General features: G+C 40.7%; 1 protein-coding gene across 6 annotated transcripts in view; it reads right to left on the bottom strand.

The window, feature by feature from the left end:
• Positions 1-23,622, bottom strand: part of LOC109236535 (dnaJ homolog subfamily C GRV2) — a 53,670-nt gene that overhangs the window by 7,987 nt on the left and 22,061 nt on the right. For 5 of the 6 annotated variants that reach the window (XM_019402725.1, XM_019402727.1, XM_019402724.1 and 2 more), the window contains 8 exons: positions 19,685-19,908; positions 19,253-19,597; positions 9,108-9,402; positions 7,210-7,647; positions 6,791-7,136; positions 6,372-6,712; positions 5,818-6,285; positions 5,560-5,684 (listed from right to left, as the gene is read on the bottom strand). In XM_019402725.1, the coding sequence (XP_019258270.1) occupies positions 5,560-5,684; positions 5,818-6,285; positions 6,372-6,712; positions 6,791-7,136; positions 7,210-7,647; positions 9,108-9,402; positions 19,253-19,597; positions 19,685-19,908 (2,582 nt within the window). The remainder of the gene's footprint in view (positions 1-5,559; positions 5,685-5,817; positions 6,286-6,371; positions 6,713-6,790; positions 7,137-7,209; positions 7,648-9,107; positions 9,403-19,252; positions 19,598-19,684; positions 19,909-23,622) is intronic. The other variant, XM_019402728.1, reaches the window with a different exon arrangement.

Here is a 23,622-nt window from a genome sequence, read left to right as displayed (position 1 = left end):
GGGGGGGGGGGGGGGAATAAGAATATCCTTCTCAGACTCAATAAAATCGTTAATTTTGTTGGACATCATAAAATCGTTAATTTTGTTGGACATCAAGAACAAAAGACAACATAAAACCCAAAATTTGTCGAAGAAAACTGAATACTTTCTAAGCGCCAAGCAAACCATGAAAGTACCGAGGGCAGTTCACATTCATCATATTATTAATGACCCATATTGAAGAGGTCAACATTCAAGCAGTCTTAAGCAAAATCAGTAATCTAGATTCCTTGGGAGTATCTTTATCCCATTCTCATGTCCAATTTTACCTCAATCTACAGATGGTGGGAAAAGAATTTTGATTTCCAATAATCATGTTTTAGGGACAAGGTAAAATCATGCGAAGCGTCATGTTATGAATTGCACCATATTCCCTTAAACTGGTTGGCTTTGGTGGGTACAAGGAGAGGTAGGAGGCGGCCTAAGAAGTATTGGGGAGAGGTGATCAGGCAGGACAAGGCGTGGCTTCAGATTACCGATGACATGGCCCTAGACAGGAAGTTGTGGAGGTCGAGAATTAAGGTAGTAAGTTAGGAGGTAGTTTTGCCTTTTTCTACGGCGCACCAGAGTGAGAGTGAGGCTAGTCTGTTAGGATTTTGTCTTAGACTGCTAGTGGTTAATGTTGAGTTCACACTACTCTTTCGTTCCTCTTAGTTCCGGACTTTATCTAGTGGTTACTGTTTTGCTTTTCATCTATTTTCTGGTTCTTGTGATGCTGTTATTTTTTTCTATGGTTAGTATTGATGGTACTGATATATTGCCTCTTTTCGTCTTCTTGAGCCAAAAGTCTATCAGAAACACCCTCTCTACCCCCTCGGGGTAGCGGTAAGGTCTGCGTACACACTACCCTCCCCAGACCCCACTAGTGGGATTTCACTGAGTCATTGTTGTTGTTGTTGTTGTTCCTTTAAGCAAATCAGGGTTCCGTCTTTGATTTAGCTCCCATTTTTTGGCAAACAAGTAGTATACCACATAATACAAATCGTGATCACTCTAGATTAGAATGATTGATCCATGATTAAGGAATCAGATTAAGGGCTTTAGAAGTAGATCCTACTACTATTTTATAAAGATAGGTGTTCAGGGCAGCTTGTGCACACTTCGCCTATTCCGCCTGCTACCCTCACCAATGCAGGTAACACCGTATAGGGTAACTCTACATTGGCTTAGGGAGAAGCGAAGAAATCACCTAATGTATTTGGTCTCTGCTGGAATAGCCACCTGGTGCATCCAAATATCTCTAAATTACAAGAGATGGTCCCAAGTCTCTCGAGTTAGACTTCGAGTAATACTACCTTAGGAAACACACTTCTACCTTTCCCTAAACGAGTCCACCACATAATCACATCTATGTTTGAAACAGTCCATTCAGATGTAAGGGGTCCAAATTGTGACTTAAGGCTTTCACAATTTAGTTACCTTTGTTGATGACTATTCTTGCTATACCTGGCTTCTTCTTATGGAAAATAGAACCGACTAATTTCCTACCTTTAAAGCCTTTTATGTTAAAAGGTGTAATTAGTTCAGTATTTCTATTAAAAAATATCAGTAATATTGCACAAGAATATTTCTCTACACTCATCTCTTCCTTTATGTCTTCCAAAGGCATTTTGCATGTGCATATGCTCCTCTAAAAATAGAGTTCCTCTAGGCAAAACTAGATATTTAACTGAAGCTACCCGTACATTACTGAGTCTTCCTCGTGGTTTTATTTACCTTTAGGGAGATGATATTTTGACTGCCTGTTACATAATCAATCATAAGCCTTCTTTTGTTTTATAGCAGAAGAGTCCTTATTTCATTCTTTATCCCAGTGAACCTTCATTTCTACTCTCGCCAAGGGTGTTTGGCCCAACTAGACTACTCTCGGGCATGACAAACTTCAACCAAGATCCTTAAAATACATTTATAGAGTATTCCCATTTCCAGAAATGTTACAAATGATAAGATCATACAATATAAGTAATTTGTCTAAGCAGATGTAATCTTATTGGAGACATCCCCGAACTTCTCACCAAATTCACTAAATTACAGCCATATCCACCATTCTTCTCATGATAAAAGGCTCACAAACTACGCCTAATGACTCATTGCCTATCATGTAAGGCAAATATTACTACTGCTCTTCGAAAAGTTACTTGGGCCACTTGCAGCGTATGTCATTTATAATTTCTTAAGTTATCCGCGTTTGTCACCTACGTCTCATACCTTTATTACTATCTTTCCCTGTCCAAATAGATTGCGAAAGACGCGGGCTCATCCAGGTTAAGCTATGCTTGAGGAAATAATTGTGTTTTATAATAGGGGTACTTGGGAAATAGTTCTTTTACCATAAGAAAAAACAAAATTGGTGTTTACTCTCTATGCAGAAGCTGACAGATAGGTTGGTTGTCTGAACGCTAGATTAGTGCCCAAGGAATATCCTCAAAAAAGGTCTTGATTATGGTAGCTTTTTGCTGATAGACACGATCTTATATGTCTATCTCCTCCTTTCTATGGCAACCACGTTTTATTGGACTTTCAACCAGTTGGCTATCAAAAATGTTATCTTTCATAGTGATCTTGCTTAAGAGGTCAAAGTGGAGTAACCACTATGATTTGTTGCTCTGGGGGAGTCTCGGTTAGCATATATATATTGCACCGATCTCTTTATGGTCTCAAGTAAAACCAAGAGCATGGTTTGTGCATTGTAGCATTGTAGTCCAACAGTTTTGCAGCTCTGAAGCACAGCTAGTTGTTCTAAGTATATCAATGGTTCACCAAGACAAGGCCTATCGTATAAGGGAACATGCAAGCATCATGGGATATGCTAAGCAAGTATTATGGAATATTCTTATGCAGACTGGGTTACATTTCTATTAGACAGATAGTCCACTTCAAGGCACTATGCTCTGATCGGAGGGAATTATATCTTGCAGAAGCAAAAAGCAAATGTAATATCTAACTCAAGCACAAAAGCAGAACACCCAGCAATGGCTTTTGCAGTTTGCTACATATGAGCTTATCTGTAATGAAACTTCTTTGAAAATTGAGTTGTGGAGGGGTAAACCAGTGAAATTGCATCGTGACAATCATGTTGCAAGACACATTGTCTCAAATCTGGCATTTCACGAAAGAATGAAGCATAGAGAACAACACAGAAATTGATTTGGGGTGCAGTGGTGACACGTTTTGTCAGCTCGAATAATCAGCTAGTAGATGTTCTTTTAGAATCACCTGCCGGATCACTCCGTGGCTCCAGAATTCAGTATACTCACAGCAATTAGGAGCATACAACTGTAGAGCTCCAACTTGAGGGGAAATGTTAAAATGTTAGGAATTTGCAAATATGGCAAGAATTCATGCCTTGTTATGAATAGACATATTTTCCTTTTTAAATTACCTGTAAATATTTTATATATATATCCCTACACGTTTGAGAGAATAATCAAGAAATTCTATTCCCAAAACTTCTCTTTTCTTCTTTCTTCACAGTTAAAAGATACATATGAACACTTTAATCCAGCTTATCCTCTTTCTTCCTCCTCCCCTTTCAACATGTGTGGATGAGTGCAGATCTAAAGTCTTTGACTGAACCTAATGATAGCATTGGTTCAAAACTGCACCTAGTGGACTATGCAGCACCTGCTTCTTTGGGGATCATTTTAATAGAATTGAAAAAAGAAAGAATTACAGCCCATGTCACTTGGCCTAACAGCCCAACCAAAAATGACCCACATTTGAAGCTCTTACCCTATTTAGCTCATGTTGTACATAACTTGAAAGAAACTTTTCAGCCTTTAGCCCACTATTAAAGACATACTTTTAGGGTTTTTATTATTTTCTTCTTTCTTCATTCCCTTCTCTCTCACCGCCTCTCACTTCTTTCTTTCTAACCCACATAGATCCCTCATCCTCTCTTAACCTAGCCCCCGCTATTCCCCCTCCTCTACCCCCCACGCAGTTCTGCCATTAATGGCTCGAAGAAGGCTTGGGCTCCTACTCCGTCGTCCATGGTGGCAAGTAGAAGAATATTGAAGATTTTTTAAAGAAACATGAAAATACACACAGATTTGAAAATAAACAGCTCTCAAACTTGATTTGCACCAAAAAATAACCACTAATGTTGGAAGATTTTGAAGTTTGAAGTTCTGGTCATTATTATTATGACCTTGAAGTCTCGAATCTGAAATTGGGTTTGGATAAAAATCATCACTATGTAGCAGTTTGTATCAACACTGTATACTAGTGTATAATTGTGTATATGGATATACAAACACCGCTTATACACTATTATACATGTTTATACAAGTTATACAGTATTGTATAATTGTGTATAAATGTGTATATTTGTGTATAATATTGTATAATTATATATTTTTTCAGTTTATAAGGATGTATATACATTGTTAGTGTGTAAGAGGCCTCTACAGAAGTTTGACGCTTCCTTCTCTTCTTCTTTTTCGTGTAATGTGTTGTATGAGCGTTGGAGGGATTCTACAAATCATTTACCAAGTTTTTATTTTTCTTTTATCCTGTTGGATTGGTTCAGCAATTGGGGTAGTAAAGCTTTCCTTACTTCATTCCGGGGGTGAGGCGGGGTTGGATTAGGGTAGGTCTTAGATGGCTTGCAGTTTATGTTGGACCCACACTATTCTTGTTGTTTGTCTTAGCCCCGGGCCTTAGATTATGGTTACTGTTATTGCATGTCATTCATCTTTCGGTTTTTATGTTTCTGTTATTATTACGATTTCCACTGGAGTTACTAATGATTTCTCTCCTCTTGTTTTTTTCTTACTTTATTTTTGCTTTCTCAGCCGAGGGTCTATCGGAAACAGCCTCTCTGCCCTATCGGGGCAGGGGTAAGGTCTGCGTACACATTACCCTCCCCAGACCCCACTATGTGGGAATTTACTGGGTAGTTGTTGTTGCTGTTGTTGATTGCTTCAGCAATTGCACATAAAAGTGTTTGAATTTCTTACCTTCACATAATATGTATTATTCAGGATTTTTGAGTTGCGTTGGGGCTGATTTGCATTTTTTTATCAAATGCTTAATAATCAAAGGAAATCAACAGAATGAAAACAGCTGGTTGTATACACGGAGCAAAATAAGCTGTCTTTCGGGAATTAGCCTATTATTTTTTGGGCTATAGATTTGCAAAGTGGTATCTAGGCTATTATGTTGCAAGTCAGGTGTTGTATTTATGTGAAATTATCCCTTGAAAAAATGATGACAATGTAGCATAAAAGACACTATCACATATAATCCTACTTGATCAAGACTCGGTCATTTCCAACACATAGCCTAAAGCGTTCTAAGAGAAGCAAGTCCCCAATTTAATTTCAGAATGAAACATAAAATCTGTCAAACTAATTATTATTTTATTTTTTGATAGGTGAAATCTGTGATAAGAAATTACCACAAGTATAGTCGGAGAAATAATTTGTGCAACTCCCAGATATAGAAAACTAATTATTAATCTTTACAAGTCTAGAACACAAAAATCTAACTTTACACAGAATTAAATTATGTACTCACTTAAGTCCCTGAGCAACCAACGCATCCCTAGCTCGGTTTCCAGCAACGACTACGCGTTTTAATGTTTCAAGAGCTAGAATACTTCCACCTTGCCATCCGATAGCTTTCATCAAAAGGGGAACAACCTGAGTGAGCCACCAAAGGCACAGGTGATAGTTAAAGTATGATTTTGCAGCAAAGATTTTTATTTTAAACAGCAGAAAAGCCCGGGAAACAAAAATGAGTCTACTTATTCTAAGTTATGTATTGATAAAATACCTGGGGTGTCCCAACACTAGTAGCTGCCATAGCTTCAGCGCACGTTGTACTTGCTGCAAGTTGATGCAGAACACGCAAACAACTAAGACGCACACGCTCTTGTAGTGTTGGTGAAGGGGGCTGCATGGAGCTATCGTCAGCCTCATAGGCTTCCTTGGAGTGGTCAGAATTTTTTACTTCCCCGATGGCCATTGTTTCTCTTCTCCCTTCATATGCCACTGCAGACACAAGTTTTGGCACATATCCTAAAAATCCAACATGATCTGCAAGAGCAGGGTGCACCCTTAATAAGGACACCAGAGCAGCAGATAGAAGCAGAGGAAGTTCGGGGTCAACAGATTGGACATCATAATGTGTCGCAGCAATTGATGAAAGATATTGATCCAGTAGTCCTTCCAAAAATCGCTTCGGGTTTCTAAGAGGAAATTTTGGATCTTTTAAAAATAGTCTAACATAGATTCCTCCAACCTACATCACAATAGCAATTCTCCATCAAAAAAGAAAAAATAGAGTTATAGAAAATGGTTCTACACCTTGCATTTATCAATCAGTACCTGCGGCTCATCCCTCATTTCCTGTTGGCCAGTTGCCTGCTCAGGTACATCCCAATCGACAACACTGCCTTTCATCTGTTCTCGATATAGTTCTGATGCCATGGTTGCAATTTGAGCAGACAAAGAAGCAGCCATCGCTGGAGTCCACACGAGTTCCGGAGTCTCTGTCGTTTGTTCAACAATGCTCACAACAGCTTCACCAGGACCATCCCTGATGACCGATACCAAGCCATCAGGAAGAAACCTAGCCAGAGTTATAGCAACTCTAGGTCCATGCATTGGCTGTCCAACAAGCTTTCCCAACAACGAGGCAGCAGCTGCTCTTTGCTGCAGAGGGACTTCTGCACAGCATCATTTAATATTTTTAAACTACTGTCTAGGATGTTGATCTAGAAGAGAATGCCAGGAAAACAAATTACCTTGCAAAGGCAGGAGAACTTCAAGAATGTAAACTACTCCACCATGCTTCGCAGCTGCCCATGCAAGCTCTGGTGTGCTAGCTAAAGCATACAGAACATGAAGAGCTCCTTCACGACAGCTAGGAGAGGAGTGAAGCATTTGCAATAGAAGGAGCAGACTGGATCCATCAGAAACAATTGCCTCCAAGCACGGAGCATATGTTGTCAAGCGTGACAGGACACTCAAACACAGTTGGGGAACAATGGTTGTTGAAGCAACAGGAACAGAGAAGCATTCAAAAATTGGTAATAATTTTTCTTTTGCAGAAAAAACTGATGCCAAATCTGGGGTGCTCGTCAGGAGATTCTGAAGAAAGACTACCAGATGTCAAACATCAAATCAATACATATTCAACAGGACAAATGATTTCTATGTGTACCTGGAGCGCAATTAGAGCAAACTGGAGTTTCTTAACCAATTCATTTTCCTCTTTCTTCATCTGTTTCACATCTGAAGGAGTTGAAGGATCATTAGACAGCTGCTCTTCATTATATGGTCCATTAGTCGTATCATTTTGGAAATCCGATGTCCTGGTGGTTGACGGAATATCTGATCCCACTGCAACATCACTCCGTACTAGACATGATATAAAATCAACAAGGGAAACACAGAAGACCTCCGGTTCACTAGTTTCATAATCCGGTTGGTCATTGTACACTCTCAAATATACATTTCCAACAAAAAGTTCCTTAGATAATGCTTCATATGCGAAGGAATGAGAATCTTTCAGGTCATATGAACCATTGGGATCCTGGCTAGCACGCTGCTCGTCAACAAAATTTAAGAGTTCTGCTCGGGTTGACGTATTCCAAATTATCTGCAGTCAGAAGCAATAGCAAATTGAGAGGGAAAAAAAAACTCAGAATAGGCATTGAGTTTTAAAAAGGATAAATAAAAAGGAAAAAGGAGGAAAATAAACAATCTGAAGAACATTTAGCTCTATCTAAAGGATGATTGCCCAATTTTTCACATGCACAGAGATTGTGTCTCAAAGAAAATCTTTTCTGAAAAAAAAAAACTCTCAAGAGCTCCAAAGGGGGTGCAGAATACTTTTGTACAAGTTAGGACCAACTCCCACGAGTTCCCTGTCAGCATAGATTAGTGGGTGCATTTTGTGGACGACTATGTTTTTGTAGGTTGTCCACTTTCCGTGTACCAATTGTATACTGGGGCTTTTTCCCATATTAACAAATAAACTTTTACATTATAAGAAAAAAGGAAAGAAGAGTAAATAGTACAACAAAACAACAACAACCAAGTAAAATCCCACAAGTGAGGTCTGGGGAGGGTACCCCTACCCGGGAGAAGTAGAGGAACTGTTTCCGAAAGACCCTCGGCTCAAGAAGACGAAAATAAACAATAAGACAACAACGTAAGCCAAAAAAATAATATCAGCATCGTAAGAGACAGAAAATAAATGGAAAAGCAATAACAATACCAGTAATAATGGCCACAGTGCAATGAAAAAATGGAAAAATAGTGTGGACACTACATAAACCACTAGTAGTCCAAGGCAAAACACTATCAAACTAGCCCCGTCCCCGGTACAAAGTAGAAAAACACTCGACTCCCTCCTAACCTTCAACCCTAATGCTCGACCTCCACACCTTCCTATCAAGAGTCATGTCCTCTAAAATCTGAAGCCGCGCCATGTCCTGCTTGATCACCTTACCCCAATACTTCTTAGGCCGCCCTCTACCTCTTCTCATACCTGCCAATGTCAACCGCTCACACCTTCTAATCGAGGCATCTAGGCTTCTCCTCCGCACGTGCCCGAACCATCTAAGCCTCATTTCCCGCATCTTATCGTCCATGGGAGCCACACCCACCTTCTCCCGAATATCTTCATTCCTAATCTTATCCAATCTAGTTTGCCTGCACATCCATCTCAACATCCTCATTTCTGCTTATCTTCTGGATATGAGAATTCTTGACTTGCCAATACTCAATCCCATACAACATTCGTAAATAGTGTGTAAGAAAAAAGGAAAGAAGAGTAAATAGTGTTTAAGTATGAGTCTTTCACGAAACATACTGAAGCTGAGTTAATATCAGAATAGTCAACTTTTTGGGCCTTCTTTTTGTTACTCCCTACAGGAGAAATTGAATCTCCCGGGGCTTTAGACAACTGAGAAATAACAATAAAACAGAGGCATCCCAAACCATTTAAAAGTATTACCCTTAATCACACTGACAAAGCTGTTAAGGAAAAAACTCAGTTTTGCATATGCAACAGAAATATCCACCAAGTGAACTTAAAAGATCTGCAGAAATCACCTCTGGGGTCTCCAAATTCGAATTTAGTTTGAACAATAGATCTTTGGGAGATTGATCTTTCAGCATACTGGCAAGCTTTGGTGTCAGCAAAGCTCTAAGCGCATCAGCAGCAACCATATTATATGGTGTCTGATTCTCATCAGCACCCAAACCACTAAGTCTAGCCAAAGCCAGAGCTGTCCGTACAGCATGCATATTCTTTGCAACTTGAACACTAACACCAACACCATGAGCTTCTGACTTATCCGTCTCTTCTGCAGTAGAATCATACTGAAACAAAAGTGGCAACAGGTACCTAAAGAAGACAACCATAAGAAAATGAAAACCATATCCATATGTTCCTGAAACCATGACTTAAAAAGAAAAGTATAAAGAATTCAACATCAATGGACCAGCCACACTTTATGTGACAAGTTGGATAAATTTCATGGTTTATTTCAAGGGTGGAAAGGGCCCTTGAACAGTGGGACAGGAAGATTGAACAAAGGAGGCTTTTGATTGATTCGAACCCTTGCACCTTTTGGAGGGTGAAGTCGCAATCTCTGTTGCAACTCCGATCCCCACTTCGTGGTTTTTGCTATGAACTTTTATTTTTGTTTTGATTTTATTATTATAAATATGATTTACTAGGTAAGTATTTTAAATAAATCCAAGCATAGCGATAGATAGACTTTTAAATATAGTTTTTAAATTTGTCACGTTTGATATTTTCCACACAATTAATCCAATTAAAATTTAGAAAAGTGGCAAGACGTCACCAGTCAACCTATGCTACATTAAAAGGATCAAAGGAGTAATCTATTTTAGGTTATAAGAAACTCTGAGTATAAAATAGTTGCTAATTTTCTGATACTTGAATGATCCTAAAGCAAAAAATTAGCTGCGTAAGGTATTAGCAACTTAGTATTAGGGAGCACATAAATAAAGAAAAGTGCTATTTCAGAAACTGGACAAATACTGCATGAAACAGATAGGACACGAGAATGCACGATTGATAACCTAAGTCATAAACTCAAAAAGCTAAAGATAAAACAGTAACTGACAGTTTCAGGTTCTGTAAATGCTTAGAACCATGGCAGTCAAATCACTCATTGACAAAATATTCTGTCAGCTTGAATACTATTTAACATTTATAAATGAGTGATTCCTAAAACAAGCATTCGAACGTCCTTTTTTAGTTCAACAGCAAATAACTGATACATCGAAATCCAGTCATATCACCTGTTTGGCTCATCGTGAAAGCGGGAACACAAAGCAAAAAATAGAGGTAGGATTAGGCAAAAAGTAATGGCCAGATGTCCGATTTTCCATAGTCTAAGATGCGAGAATTGAGGAATAAACAGTTGGTGGTGAGACCATTGTGTGACTGGGTGGCGCAGCAAGACGAAGCAATCGAGAGAATAGTTCATCAACGGTAGGGAACGAAGGACTAGCCAAAATTTGCTCTCTCACCGAGTCAAAGTCACTATCCAGTCCAGCAAGTGTAAGAACTAGAAACATCTTTTGTCGTTGCTCTTGTTGTTTTTCAAGACTAGCGGTGACTGACATCAATTTCTCAAATTCCACCATAACTGCCTGCACCTGTCCTAAGTTGGTAGAAATATCCAATTTCTGTTTCTTTAAGCTTGTCATCCGAGATATCACATCATAAAAACGAGATATGTCATTAGTGTATAAAGTATGAGCCTTCTCCCAAACTGAATGGACGAAACAAAAGCATTATCTTGGAATCAATCGATTGCCACAACAAACTACATAATTGAGCATCAACTTTCTCCCAGAGTGCTTTGGCCTTTTCAACTCCGTCACTAGAACTTCTTAAAGCTACACAGATGGGTGGAGCACGATGGATGTCTCGACCCTCGTTTCACCGGCGAAACATTGGTGGTCAACATGGTGGGTCTCCCGGTGTATCTTTGGTGTCTTGACCTATTCAAGAAGATAGGGAAAATCTGTGGGGGTTTTATTGATGTCATTTGCAGCCTACACAATCTCTCGCTAGTAAGGATTGTGGTGAGGAAAGGGGGCAGAATCCCCGTCTCCACTGTGGTGGAAGATGGCTACTTGAGTTATAGGGTTTGGTTGAGCCCTGAATTTCGCCCTATCTTTATGCCTGTGATAGTGGCGGAAGAAAAGGGAAGGCCAAACAGAAGGGAGGGGAGGGCTCACCGGATCAATGGGCTAAGCCGGAATCAGAAGTTAGATCGAGAAGAGACGGGGGGTTTGAATTTGGGAGAAGATGACAAAATTTTATCAGGAGGAAAAGACGTGAATGCCCCTGGGTTAGTGTCTTAGTGATGCAGGCTGGAAAGGCAGAATGGGCCGGTCCTCTTTTAATTATCATAGGGCCGGGCAAGTTTTCAGCAAGTATAGGCCTGGGCCTCCACATATGGGCCCAGCAACTTTTACCTATTCTATTAGAATTGATCCTAAGGGGCCCGGATTATTTCAAGTTGCGTCTGATAAGGCTCCTAAACATATGGGAACAGTCGCTCCTTCTTCTTCTGCCAACGGTGCTTCACACAGTGGTATTCCTTCACCGAGCTCTAGTGACCTGCGCCCCTTTTCGATGGCCGATGCTTCAGGGACAGCACCGGCTAAAGCTGGTGGCGTTATTCCATGGCCTCCCGCCTCTGATGGACCTAGCTCCATCGCCCCCTCATCTTCTCCTGTGCTTAGCTGTGCTGAGGTTACACTTCAAGCTCCTTCTTCTTCTGGGGAGATTGTTGTGCATGCCCCAATTGATGCTAGTGTCGGACCAGCAATACCAGTTAATATGCCGCCAAGGGTTCCATGCTCTCTTCCTTCCCGCTACCCTGCTGACGTTTCTAGACATTCCTATAGCAGTGGGGTGTTAATTTCAGAGGTTGGTGCCTCTCAAGGAAATGGTGAGATCCTTCCGACACCTAAAGTTCCTATTGCTAGCAATGATATGGTCTTGTATTCCTTCGGTAGGAGCAAGAAAAGGGTACATATAGAAGACGTCTGTCCAATTTTGTCACAGATTGGAGGAGGGGATATGTCCTTCTAGATGGAGGATAAACTATTAAACTTTGGGAAGCTTTTAGGTGTTTCTTTTGAAGGAAAGGAAGATAGGGTGTTAGAACTGTTGAGGGAGATTGAGCAACAGGCTTTTTATAATGGTGCAGGGAGGGAGTTGGGTCAAGGTGTTAAGCAAAATAATCTAGGGGATGTAGTGGTGTACCAGAGAAGGGGCCGGGTGTATGACAGGAAGGAAGGGAGCTCGGCTAGGGGGGTGGGGAAAAGGGGATATTGTTACTTATGGAAGTTAAAATTCTTTCATGGAATGTGAGGGGGATGAATGACCCAAACAAAAGGGCCATCGTCAAAGTGGAAGTTAGAGAGTGGGGTGCCAACCTAGTTTGTTTTCAGGAGACCAAAATGGAAGTTTTGTCGGATGCGATTGTGAGGAGTGACTGGGGAGGTAGTTGGGTAAAATATGACTAGGTCCCAGCAGCGGGAAGTGCTGGGGGCATTCTTCTTATGTGGGATGATAGAAGTTTGGAGGCAAAGGAGATTAACAAAGGGAGATTTTTCTTTAGCAGCTCTTGTCAAAGATAGAGTGAGTGGGGTGGGGTGGAGTGGGGATTTTGGGGGTGTACGGACCGGTAGGATAAGGGTCCAAGGTGTCTTTCTGGGAGGAACTGGCCAATGTTATGGGGGAAAGGGACATTCCATGGTTCTAGGGGGAGACTTTAACACTATTTGATTCCCGGAGAAGAGATTAGGGTGTAGTATGATTTCGAGGGCCATGGAGGAGTTTTCTGACTTCATCAATGATCACTTTCTCATTGATCTTCCTCTGTCAGGGGAAAGTACTTGGGCCAGGGCGGAGGATTCCAACTCAAGGTCTAGACTTGATAGATTTCTGATATCGCCCTCTTGGGATGAGCTGGTGCCGAATGTGCTGCAGATTCCTTTACCTAGGCTGACTTCGGATTATTTGCCTATCTTGCCAGACGGATGCAGAGGGAGGAGGGTGTGTGCTCCTTTCCGATTCAAGAACATGTGGTTAAAAGTGCCAGGATTTGGTGATAAAGTGGAAGAATGGTGGACAAGCTACGGGGTATTAGGGACACCTTCATTCCGTCTTTCGAAGAAACTTAAATTGCTCAACGGAGATATTATTAGGTGGAATAAGGAGGTTTTTGGGAGGGTAGACGTTAAAATGAGGGAGCTTATGCATGAATTGGGGGAATTAGAGAGAGGGGGAGGGGCGAGGGAGTTAGATGAATCTGAGGAAGCGAGATTGGGGGAGGTTAAGAGGGAAATAGTCGAGTTAGCAATAGCTCAGGAGACTAGTTGGCGGCAAAATCGAGGGCGCTCTGGTTAAAGGAGGGATTCGAATACTAAGTTTTTCCACAGGGTTGCGATTGCAAATCGAAGGAGAAACTTCATAGAGTCCTTAGTTGTGGATGGGGTGAGGATTGAGGGAGAGGAGGAGGTAAAAGGGGCGATAGTGGGGTTTTATAATAACTTATACAAATAGGAAGTTAGTTGGAGGCCTACTTCGGGGGGATTAGAGTTCAACCACATAGGGATCGAGATAGTGAGTGGCTAGAAAGGGCTTTCGAGGAGGAGGAGGTGCACGAGGCTGTGACGAGTTGTGCTGGTGATAAGGACCCCGGGCCTGATTGGTTTCTCCTTGGCCTTCTTCCAGCTCTGTTGGGACACCATTAAGGGGGATTTGATGGAAGCCATTGAATACTTCCACGTGACTGGTGTTTTCGAGAGAAGTATCAATGCTTCTTTTATTACCATTGTGCCTAAGAAAGAAGGTGCATCTTGTATCAGAGACTACAGGCATATTAGCCTTGTGGGGAGCATTTACAATATTATTTCATAAGTGCTATCCAATAGACTCGAGAAGGTTCTTGACATGTCAGTTTCGTCCTCCAGGAATGCGTTTGTGGAAGGTAGGCAGATCCTGGACGCTGCTTTAGCGGCAAATGAACTTGTAGACTCCAGAAGGAATAATAGAGAACCCGGCTTACTATGCAAGTTGGACCATGAGAAGGCTTTCGACCATGTCAATTGGGAGTTCCTGGATTTCATTATGATGCGGATGGGGTTTGGGGTAAGATGGAGGGATGGATCAAGTTCTGCATTTCCTCAGTCAAATTCTCTGTCCTGGTTAATGGTAGCCCGTGTGGTTTCTTTGGAAGCTCCGGGGGTCTCAAGCAAGGTGACCCCCTATCCCCCATGTTATTCATTCTAGTGATGGATGCACCGAGTAAAATGATGGATCGTGCGGCGGGCGGAGGCTTCTTGAGAGAATTCTCAGCTCCGATCGGGGTGCTCAGTGCCCGAAGAGTCTCTCATTTGCTTTTTGCGGATGACACCCTGGTTTCTGTGATGCCGATATGGATCAATTGACCTACCTGAAGCAGGTCTTGCAGTGGTTTCAGATAGTATCAGGACTCAAAATCAACCTCGGCAAGTGTGAGATTTTCCCGGTGGGTGACGTTGCTAACATTGATGCTTTGTCTTATGTTCTCAAATGTAAGGTAGGCTCTCTTCCCACTACTTACCTGGGTCTCCTATTGGGCGATTCGCATAAGGATATTACGGTTTGGAATCCAGTGATGGAAAGGGTTGTAAAAAGATTAGAAGGCTGGCAGAAACGGTACTTGTCAAACGGCAGTAAGGAAGTGCTTATTAAAAGCACTTTATCGAATGCCCACCAATTACTTGTCCCTGTTGCAAGTTTCCGTGAGCATCACAGAAAAACTGGAGCGGCTTTAAAGGAATTTTCTGTAGGATGCGGCGGATGGAACTAGAAAGTTTCATCTAGTGAATTGGCAAACAGCCACTTCCCCAAAGAAATGGGGTGGACTTGGAGTAAAAGATCTTAGGATAGTCAACAGAGCTTTGTTGGGGAAGTGGCTGTGGAGATTCGGGGTAGAAGAGCATGCTCTATGGAGGGAGGTCATAGTAGAAAAGTACGATTTTACGGGAGGGGTTGGAGGACCAAGGCAATCACAACACCTTTCGGGTGTGGCATGTGGAGAAGCATCATGAAGAATTGGGAAGCCTTCAATAGCAACATCACTTACAGGGTGAAAGGTGGAAGGAGAATCAGCTTTTGGAATCATAGGTGGTGTGGAGAGGATACTCTGAGGATCTCTTTCCCCCACGTCTTTAGAGTTTCAAACCAGAAGGAATTGATGGTTCAAAGATTCGCAAGGAGCATGAAGGGGGGGAGGGGGTAATATGGGACCTCTCATTTAGAAGGAACATGCAAGATTGAGAGATTGCGGAGCTCCAAGATTTGTTGGCACTGCTATATGGGCAAGACAGGCCCAGCCATCTTGTGATTCTTGGAGATGGGGGTTGTGTGGCGATGGTTTGTTCACCGTAAAGTCCTTTTACCAGAGTATGTTGGTGAGAGAGGAGGCCACTTTTCCATACTCCTCGATCTGGATTCCTAAGGCGCCCACGAAGGTGTGCTTTTTTGCATGGCTAGCGGCGAGGGGAGTGATCTTGACTGCTGAAAATCTGCGAAAGAGAGGAATTACACTTGTTAGTTGGTGCTACATGTGTAAAAGTTCAAGGGAAGAAGTTGATCATCTTTTGTTGCATTGCCCTGTGTCCTCGGGTTTGTGGAGGGCAATCCTGAATCTTTTTGGTGTTCAATGGGTGATGCAAAGCACTGTAAAGGAAATGTTATATAGCTGGGCCGGTTTCCATAGAAGAAGAAAGCAAAAGGCGTGGAAGTTCGCCCCGTTAGCACTCATGTGGATAGTTTGGGGACAGAGAAATAGGAGAGCTTTTGAGGGGATTGAGTCTCCTTTTTCACATCTTAAGAATAGTCTTTTATCTATGATCGCTTTTTGGTGCACCCATATAGCCCCTACCTGTATAGAAGATTGGGCGTCTTTTGTAGAGAATCATGTTCTGATATCAATTCTCTACTTTTTGGTATACTTCTTGTATACGGGAGTTTTCTCCCTTTTGATTAATACAATTTACCTTATAAAAAAAAAACAGGTTTGACACTATTCAGCAAGTACCATAAATCATCTATTCTTCGTTCGTAATCTATGCGGTTTATCTGGTGTTAAATAGTTAGTAATGTATAGTGTTCCATATCGGGAAGTAGATACTTATTATTATGTAATCACTGTATATGAATAGGGCAATGTACAACACTTTAGATATAATTAATAAAACTTTTCTGTGCTATACTTCTCACATGGTTCCAGAGCGTTGGTTCCAGACAGCTGCCGCGCATCAATTTACGGTGACTTCAAGGGTTGTTATTGCTTCACCTATGTTTTCCTCAGTGTTGTGCTAAAACCAACAGCACCACAGGGTCCTACAACTTCCGGCGACCAAAACCCTAGCAAACCCCGCCATAAAATAACCTCCCATGCGCCCACACGAGCCAGTCGAAAGAAAAAAAATTCCAGCGAGATCTCCTCACGTGCCGGCGCGTGAGCTGCCCACTGGCCATTTTCTGACAAAACTTCTTTTGGGCAGCATACTCGCGAGGCTATTCCGAGTCTATCCATCCAAGTTACATCAAATTCTGACGACCTTTTTATTTTCCAGCGAGTTTTCAGTTTCCGGCGAGATGCAATATTTTTTCTTCACTGTTCTGGGGAGTTTTTCATTGTTCTTGATTGTGTGTGCTATTTGGTCCAACAGTCTTTGGGACTTGATGTTTTTGGTTCTAAAAGCACGGGTTCTGAAAATTCGAGTTTGATGATTACTTCGAAACCCTTAATGGGAAGTTCAAAATACTTAGCTTGGGCTTCTTCTGCTGAGTTGTGGTGCAAGGGACAAGGTGTTCAAGATCACCTGGCCAAGAAAACTAGTGACGGAGATGAAAAGGCCAAAGCACTCTGGGAGAAAGTTGATGCTCAATTATGTAGTTTGTTGTGACAATCGATTGATTCCAAGATAATGCTTTTGTTTCGTCCATTCCAGACATGTTATTCAGTTTGGGAGAAGGCTCGTACTTTATACACTAATGACATATCTCGTTTTTATGATGTGATATCTCGGATGACAAGCTTAAAGAAACAGGAATTGGATGTGTTTACCAACTTAGGATAGGTGCAGGCAGTTATGGAGGAATTTGAGAAATTGATGTCAGTCACCGCTAGTGTTGAGAAACAACAAGAGCAACGACAGAAGATGTTTCAAGTTCTTACACTTGCTGGACTGCCTAGTGACTTTGACTCGGTCAGAGACCAAATGTTGGCTAGTCATTCGGTCCCTACAGTGGATGAACTATTCTCTCGATTGTTTCGTCTTGCTACGCCACCCAATCACACAGTGGTCTCACCACCAACTGTTTATTCCTCAATTCTCGCATCTTAGACAATGGAAAATCGAACATCTCAGGCTATGGAAAATCGACGTGGAGGAGGTCGTTTTGGGAGATCTCGAGCCAAGTGTTCTTATTGTAATAAAGATGGACACACTCATGAAGTGAGTTATTCTTTACATGGTCGACCACCCAGTAACGCTCATGTTGCTCAAATCGAGACTACAGGTAATCAAGGATTTTCTTTATCTGAGGGGTAATATAATGAGTTCCTTCAGTATCGAGCAAGTAACCAGACATCTCCACAAGTAGCCTCGGTTGCTCAGAGTGATACTCTAGTAGTTGCTGGTAATTCTTTTGCTTGTATTTCTCAGTCTAGTACTCTTGGACAGTGGGTCATGGACTCAGGAGCTTCTGATCATATCTTTGGTAATAAATCACTTTTGTCTAATATTGTGTATCTACAATCTCTTGCTACTGTTACCTTAGCCAATGGGTACCAAACTAAAGCAAAAGGAGTTGGACAAGCTAATTCCTCATCTTGTCACTCTAGATTGCGTTCTTTATGTCCCTGGTTGTCCTTTTAGTCTTGCAACTGTTAGTCGTTTGACTCGTGCCCTCCATTGTGGTTTATATTTTATTGATAATTCTTTTATTATGCGGGACTGCAGGGAAGATGATTGGCACAAGGCGTGAATCACAAGGCCTTTACTACCTTAACTCACTCAATCCTTCCACAGCATGTCCATTTACAGATCCTCCCGACCTAATTCACAGACGCTTAGGACATCCGAGTTTATCCAAGCTTCAGAAGATGGTGCCTAGTTTCTCTTGTTTGTCTAGCTCCGGTATTGTGATCTCACAGCGGAAGTATGCCTAAGACATTCTTGAGGATACAGGAATGACACGCTGTAGACATGTTGACACTCCTATGGATCCGAATTCTAACTTGCTGCCAGGATAGGGGGAGCGCACTCATATGGATCCGAATTCTAAACTTCTGCCAGGATAGGGGGAGCCGCTTAGCGATCCTGCAAGATATAGGCGGTTGGTTGGTAGATTAAATTACCTCACAGTGACTAGACTTGACATTTCTTTTCTTGTGAATTCTCACTAGGATGCAGTTGTTCGCATTCTTCGGTATATAAAGTCAGTTCCAGGCAAAGGATTACTATTCGAGGATCGAGGCCACGAGCAAAACGTTGGGTACATAGATGCTGATTGGGCATGATTACCTTCTGGTAGACGTTCTACGTCTGGATATTGTGTTCTAGTAGGAGGTAATTTGGTCTTCTGGAAGAGCAAGAAACAGAGTAGTTGCTCGATCTAGTGCCGAAGCAGAATATCGAGCCATGTCTATGGCAACGTGTGAGCTAGTTTGGATCAAGCAGTAACTCAAAGAGTTGATGTTCAAAGAACGCAGCAAGATGGAACTGGTGTGTGATAATCAAATTGCTCTTCATATTGCGTCAAATATGGTGTTCTATTAGAGGACTAAACACATTGAGATCGACAGTCAGTTTGTCAGAGAAAAGATACTCTCAAGAGATATTGTTACAAAGATTGTGAAATTGAATGATCAGCTTGCAGATATTTTCACTAAGTCTCTTACTGGTTCTCGTATTAGTTACATATGTAACAAGCTCGGTACATATGATTTATATGCACCGACTTGAGGAGGAGTGTTAAATTGTTAGTAATGTATAGTGTCCCACATCGGGAAGTAGACACTTATTATTATGTAATCACTGTATATAAAATAATACAACACATTAGATATAATCAATAAAACTTTTCCAAGCTATACTTCTCACATCTGGAAAGGGTGAAAATAAAAAAGTTCACTTACCACAAAATACCAGCCTTAAGTAAAGCATCTTGAAATTCAGATGACACAGAAACATGAGCAATTGTCTGAAGGGCAGCGTCAACAGCAGCTGGTACAAGCTCAAGTTTAGTACAATGTACAATATCATCAACTAGGCCAGAAAATTCAAGCATGTCAGCTCTGGCACTCTCAAACTGACTCAAAACTGAAAAGGTTCTCATCACATTTGTGACAATGACAGTCGATAGTTCACTGGAAGGAGTAGTTGGTTGTACTACACACATGCAACGGGACAGAAGATTTGCAAGAAGTTGTATTCCGGCATCCCTTACAAGTTCTTCACCATTCAGTGAAGAAGATGCACACCTGAGACAAAAAAAACATGGAAATAGTTCATATAGCTGAAAGAGAATAGTATAGAGAACAAAATTCTATTCTATTCAGATAACACACGTTAGCCATATCAATTCGGATGCGGCAACAAGAAGAGATGCTCGATCAGAGGAAAGGAAGTTGTTGTCATCTTTGTCCAGGGTGATTGCATTTAACAACATTGGGTAACCAGCATATTTAAATGGCTCCAGTACATCTCCATATCGTCTATACAAAATGCATTGTCCTTTCAATAAAAGCAATAGTCTCCAAAGTTGTGGACCTTGCAGTCCTTGCATTGTAGCCTGACCAAAGTGTTTAAGAAAGAAAAAAGTAAATGGATAAATATACAAATGCATTTAAAGGCAGTAAGAATAAAAATATTGTCAAAACACTAGAAACAAGAAATAACCAACACATGAAGGCAACAAACGCAGCTACAAGCATTAGTTTACTCCCTCCAAGCTTAGAATATTTGCACAAACTTTTCTTTGGGTTTTCTCAAGAGCGTTCCACCTTTCTTTACAAGAAAAGCTAAATTTCACAGCAATCCTATCCTTATCATCAAAAATTACAGCGCAAAAGAAATGAACGATCAAGATCCTATATTTGGATTATCCTTAATTCTTGTTTCTTTCACGTTCTCTGTTGCAAGGAAGTTGCCATAAAGCTAACAGGTGGAACAGACCTTCAATAGATTTATGATTTTAAGTAGAATTGACACTGAAGGACAAAAGAAGATCAGACATCTGGTACGGCAACAAAATGATATATTGAATATGGATTAACAGAAGGACTGTTATACGCAAACATTTCACTATGTAGGGATTTGTAATAAAAGGAATATAGTCTTAATGTTTATTTAAAGGCATTAAGGACCTTATCTCTTCTATATTTAGCATAAGCAGCAATCTTTTGGGGGCAAGGTATTAGAGGTCTCACTGTTTCTAATGCTTGTATGTTTGTTCACTGTCAGCGCTTCAAGATTGCACATAATGATGTCAGAATATTAGAAGGCAAAAGTCATGCGGCTTAAACTCTCAGTCTCTAACCTCACAAGTGATGAAGCCTATTCATAACTGCATTAGTGCACTGAGCTCATTTACAATGTGTTACCGATCGAAAAAAAGAGGGAAACATGCTGAGCTTAGGAAAACAAAAGGAATCGGAGATTGAAACTATAACATATGGTGAAAAGAGATTTCTCTCTCCTGAAAAAAATGCTCCCAGGATTTGCTGAGTGACTGTCCAGAAATTTAAGTCGAGTTATCATGGGTGAAGATAGGATTTATTATCATGCTGGTTTTAAATCCTTTGACATTACTAAAACTTGTTCAAGGTCTGAAGTCTGGTTTGAATGGGTGGAACGCAGCAAGAACTTGATGAGGACAACAACATCAAGTCTCGAAGTTATGAAGTGGTTGTAGATGTATTTAATGTAGCGTCGAAGGAACACAGCAGATCAGTAAGGAGATGGAACATATGAGATCGTTATGCAGACTTCTTCTGCACTCTTAAATACTGTAGAAAGTTGATATGTATAGTAGTATGTATAGTGTCCTATATTGGTAGAGTCGTAGAGAAGGGTTTAGTACTATGTAAAAAACCTATAAATAGGGGTAATGTAACACACAAATGAATACAAGAAATTCTTTCTTCCCATTATCTAACTCTCACAAATACAACAAACACGGAAGGTACATTAGTTTCATTGCTGTACAGGGAGAGAACAAGTCAGTCATTATTAAACCTCAAGTTACATTAAAGGCTGGGTGGGGAGATATAGACCAGAAGATTTTAAGGCTCATAAATGATGAAAATACAAGGTCAAATCGTGATGCTAAGGAAGCACAAGTGGAGGCCATGGTTTCTGCAACAATGGAGGCTTATTGGGCTCATGAAGGTGTCAATAGATTTAGGGAATTGGGCCACAAATTTAAAATGCTTACAATAATTAGCCTTAGTCCAATTGAGGCCCAAGAATCTCAAGAAATTGAAGAAGTCCAAGAATCCATTCAAGATTAGGATTTATTTTCCTTAAAGATTAGGATTTCTTAATTATTGTTTTAGTAGGAATATATTTATAGTTTTAGGCAAACTAAGACGGTTAGTTGATACTCTATTCCCACTAGAATTCCTTTTCCTATTTTAGTTGGAACATCTTTTCCTTAACCTTATTCGTCAACAACAACAAACCTTATTCTTATTCTATTTTAATTAAGATTAGTTTTCCTTAACCTTATAAATTTTACTCACTGTAAGGCCTATTTAAAGGGCTCAATATGCGAAAAAGAAAGACTTGTAATTAGTTTTTCTAAGCTCTTGCTTCAAAAATATGATTTCACTTTTGGTTGACTCTTCTTTCTTTATTCAACGCTTCTTGCAATCCTGCGTGAATGAAGAACGGCTGCCGTCCATTATTTTCATGAACATGGAGTCTGTGAAAAGAGTTTTACTGCCACCTTTGGGGCATTAATACCTATGAAGGTACTAATGCCAAGGAACTTAGGGATTTCAGAGCTATCGGTCTGATTTAAAAAAAGTATGAGCAAACTTGTGGATGCCCAGCAGTTGGCTTTATCAATGGTAGCCAGATAATGGATGATATCCTCGTTGCAGATGAATGTGTAGATGCTATAGTAAAAAGCAAAATTCCAGGGATATTATGTAAGTTGGAAATAGAAAAGGCTTATGATCATCTAAACTGGGATTTTCTAACGGAAATGTTACTGAAGATCAGCTTTGGAGGAAGATGGGTCAGTTGGATGAAGTTCTGCATCAGCACAGTAAAGTTCTCAGTTTTGATAAATGGCTCCCCTGCAGGTTTCTTCTCCTCTCAGAGAGGATTGAGACAGGGTGATCCTATGTCACCTTTTCTATTTATCATGCAATGGAAGGGTTAATGATATGTTAAGAATTGCACAAGTAAACAACTGGATTGAGGGTTTCAGGGTTAACTTTAGGGCTAACACTAATCTAGAAATCATCTATCTACAAAATATGCAGATGACCCACTAGTGTTTTGTGATGCTGAAATTGAACAAGTGAAGATGCTGAGGATCATATTTATCTTATTTGAAGCCACATCTGGATTAAACATTAACTAGAATAAAAGTTACATATATCCAGTTAATGATGTAATTGAGATGCAAAGTCAGGCGGGTGTGCTTGGAGGTAGGATGGGAGAATTGCCAACAATATATTTGGGAATGCCAATGGGGGCAAAGAGTAAATCAAAGGGGATACGGAATGGAGTTTTGGATTAATGTGAAAAAAAATTAGCAAACTGGAAGAGTCAATACTGTCTCTGGGAGGTAGACTTATCCTTAGTAACAGTGTCCTTGATGCTATGCCTACTTATATGATGTCCCTATTTCCTATCCCTGCAAGTGCGATGAGAAGAATAGATGCTCTAAGAAGGAATTTTCTTTCGCAGGGCAGCAACGAGAATAAAAGAATCTATATGGTCAGATGGGATATTCTCACAACCAGCAAGAAAGAAGGGGGTCTGGGGATCAGAAACATAAGAGTTCAAAGTCAAAGCTTGATGATGAAGTAGTTATGGAGGCTTGCTGCTACAAAGCGATCACTGTGGAAGGCTGTAATCAGAGCAAAGTATGGGATGGAAGGGAAGTGGACAACCAACAAGTTGTCCATTAGAAATCTATGGCCTAGTTCAGCAATAACTCTAGCTTTAAAGTTGGAAATGGTATGAAGACATCCTTTTGGGATGACAATTGGCTAGGGAAAAGATCTGTGAAGCAGTTTTTTCCTGATATCTGCAACCTGAATCAACAAGAAGGAGCATGTGTGGGAGAGATATGGTCAAATCAAGGTGGAATCTATCTTACAGAAGAATGCTATATGACTGGGAAATTGATAGGCTGATGGAATTCTACAATTTGTTAGAGAAATTGAAAGGGACATCTACTAGTGAAGACTGTATGCTCTGGCAAGGGAATAGGCAAGGTTAGGAAATTAAAAATCTCTGTGAAGTTTGTCTATAAGGAGTTCAATCA

The sequence above is a fragment of the Nicotiana attenuata genome, unplaced genomic scaffold, assembly GCF_001879085.1.
Source record: "Nicotiana attenuata strain UT unplaced genomic scaffold, NIATTr2, whole genome shotgun sequence".
NCBI lineage: Eukaryota > Viridiplantae > Streptophyta > Magnoliopsida > Solanales > Solanaceae > Nicotiana > Nicotiana attenuata.
This window is presented reverse-complemented; position numbering and strand designations above follow the sequence as displayed.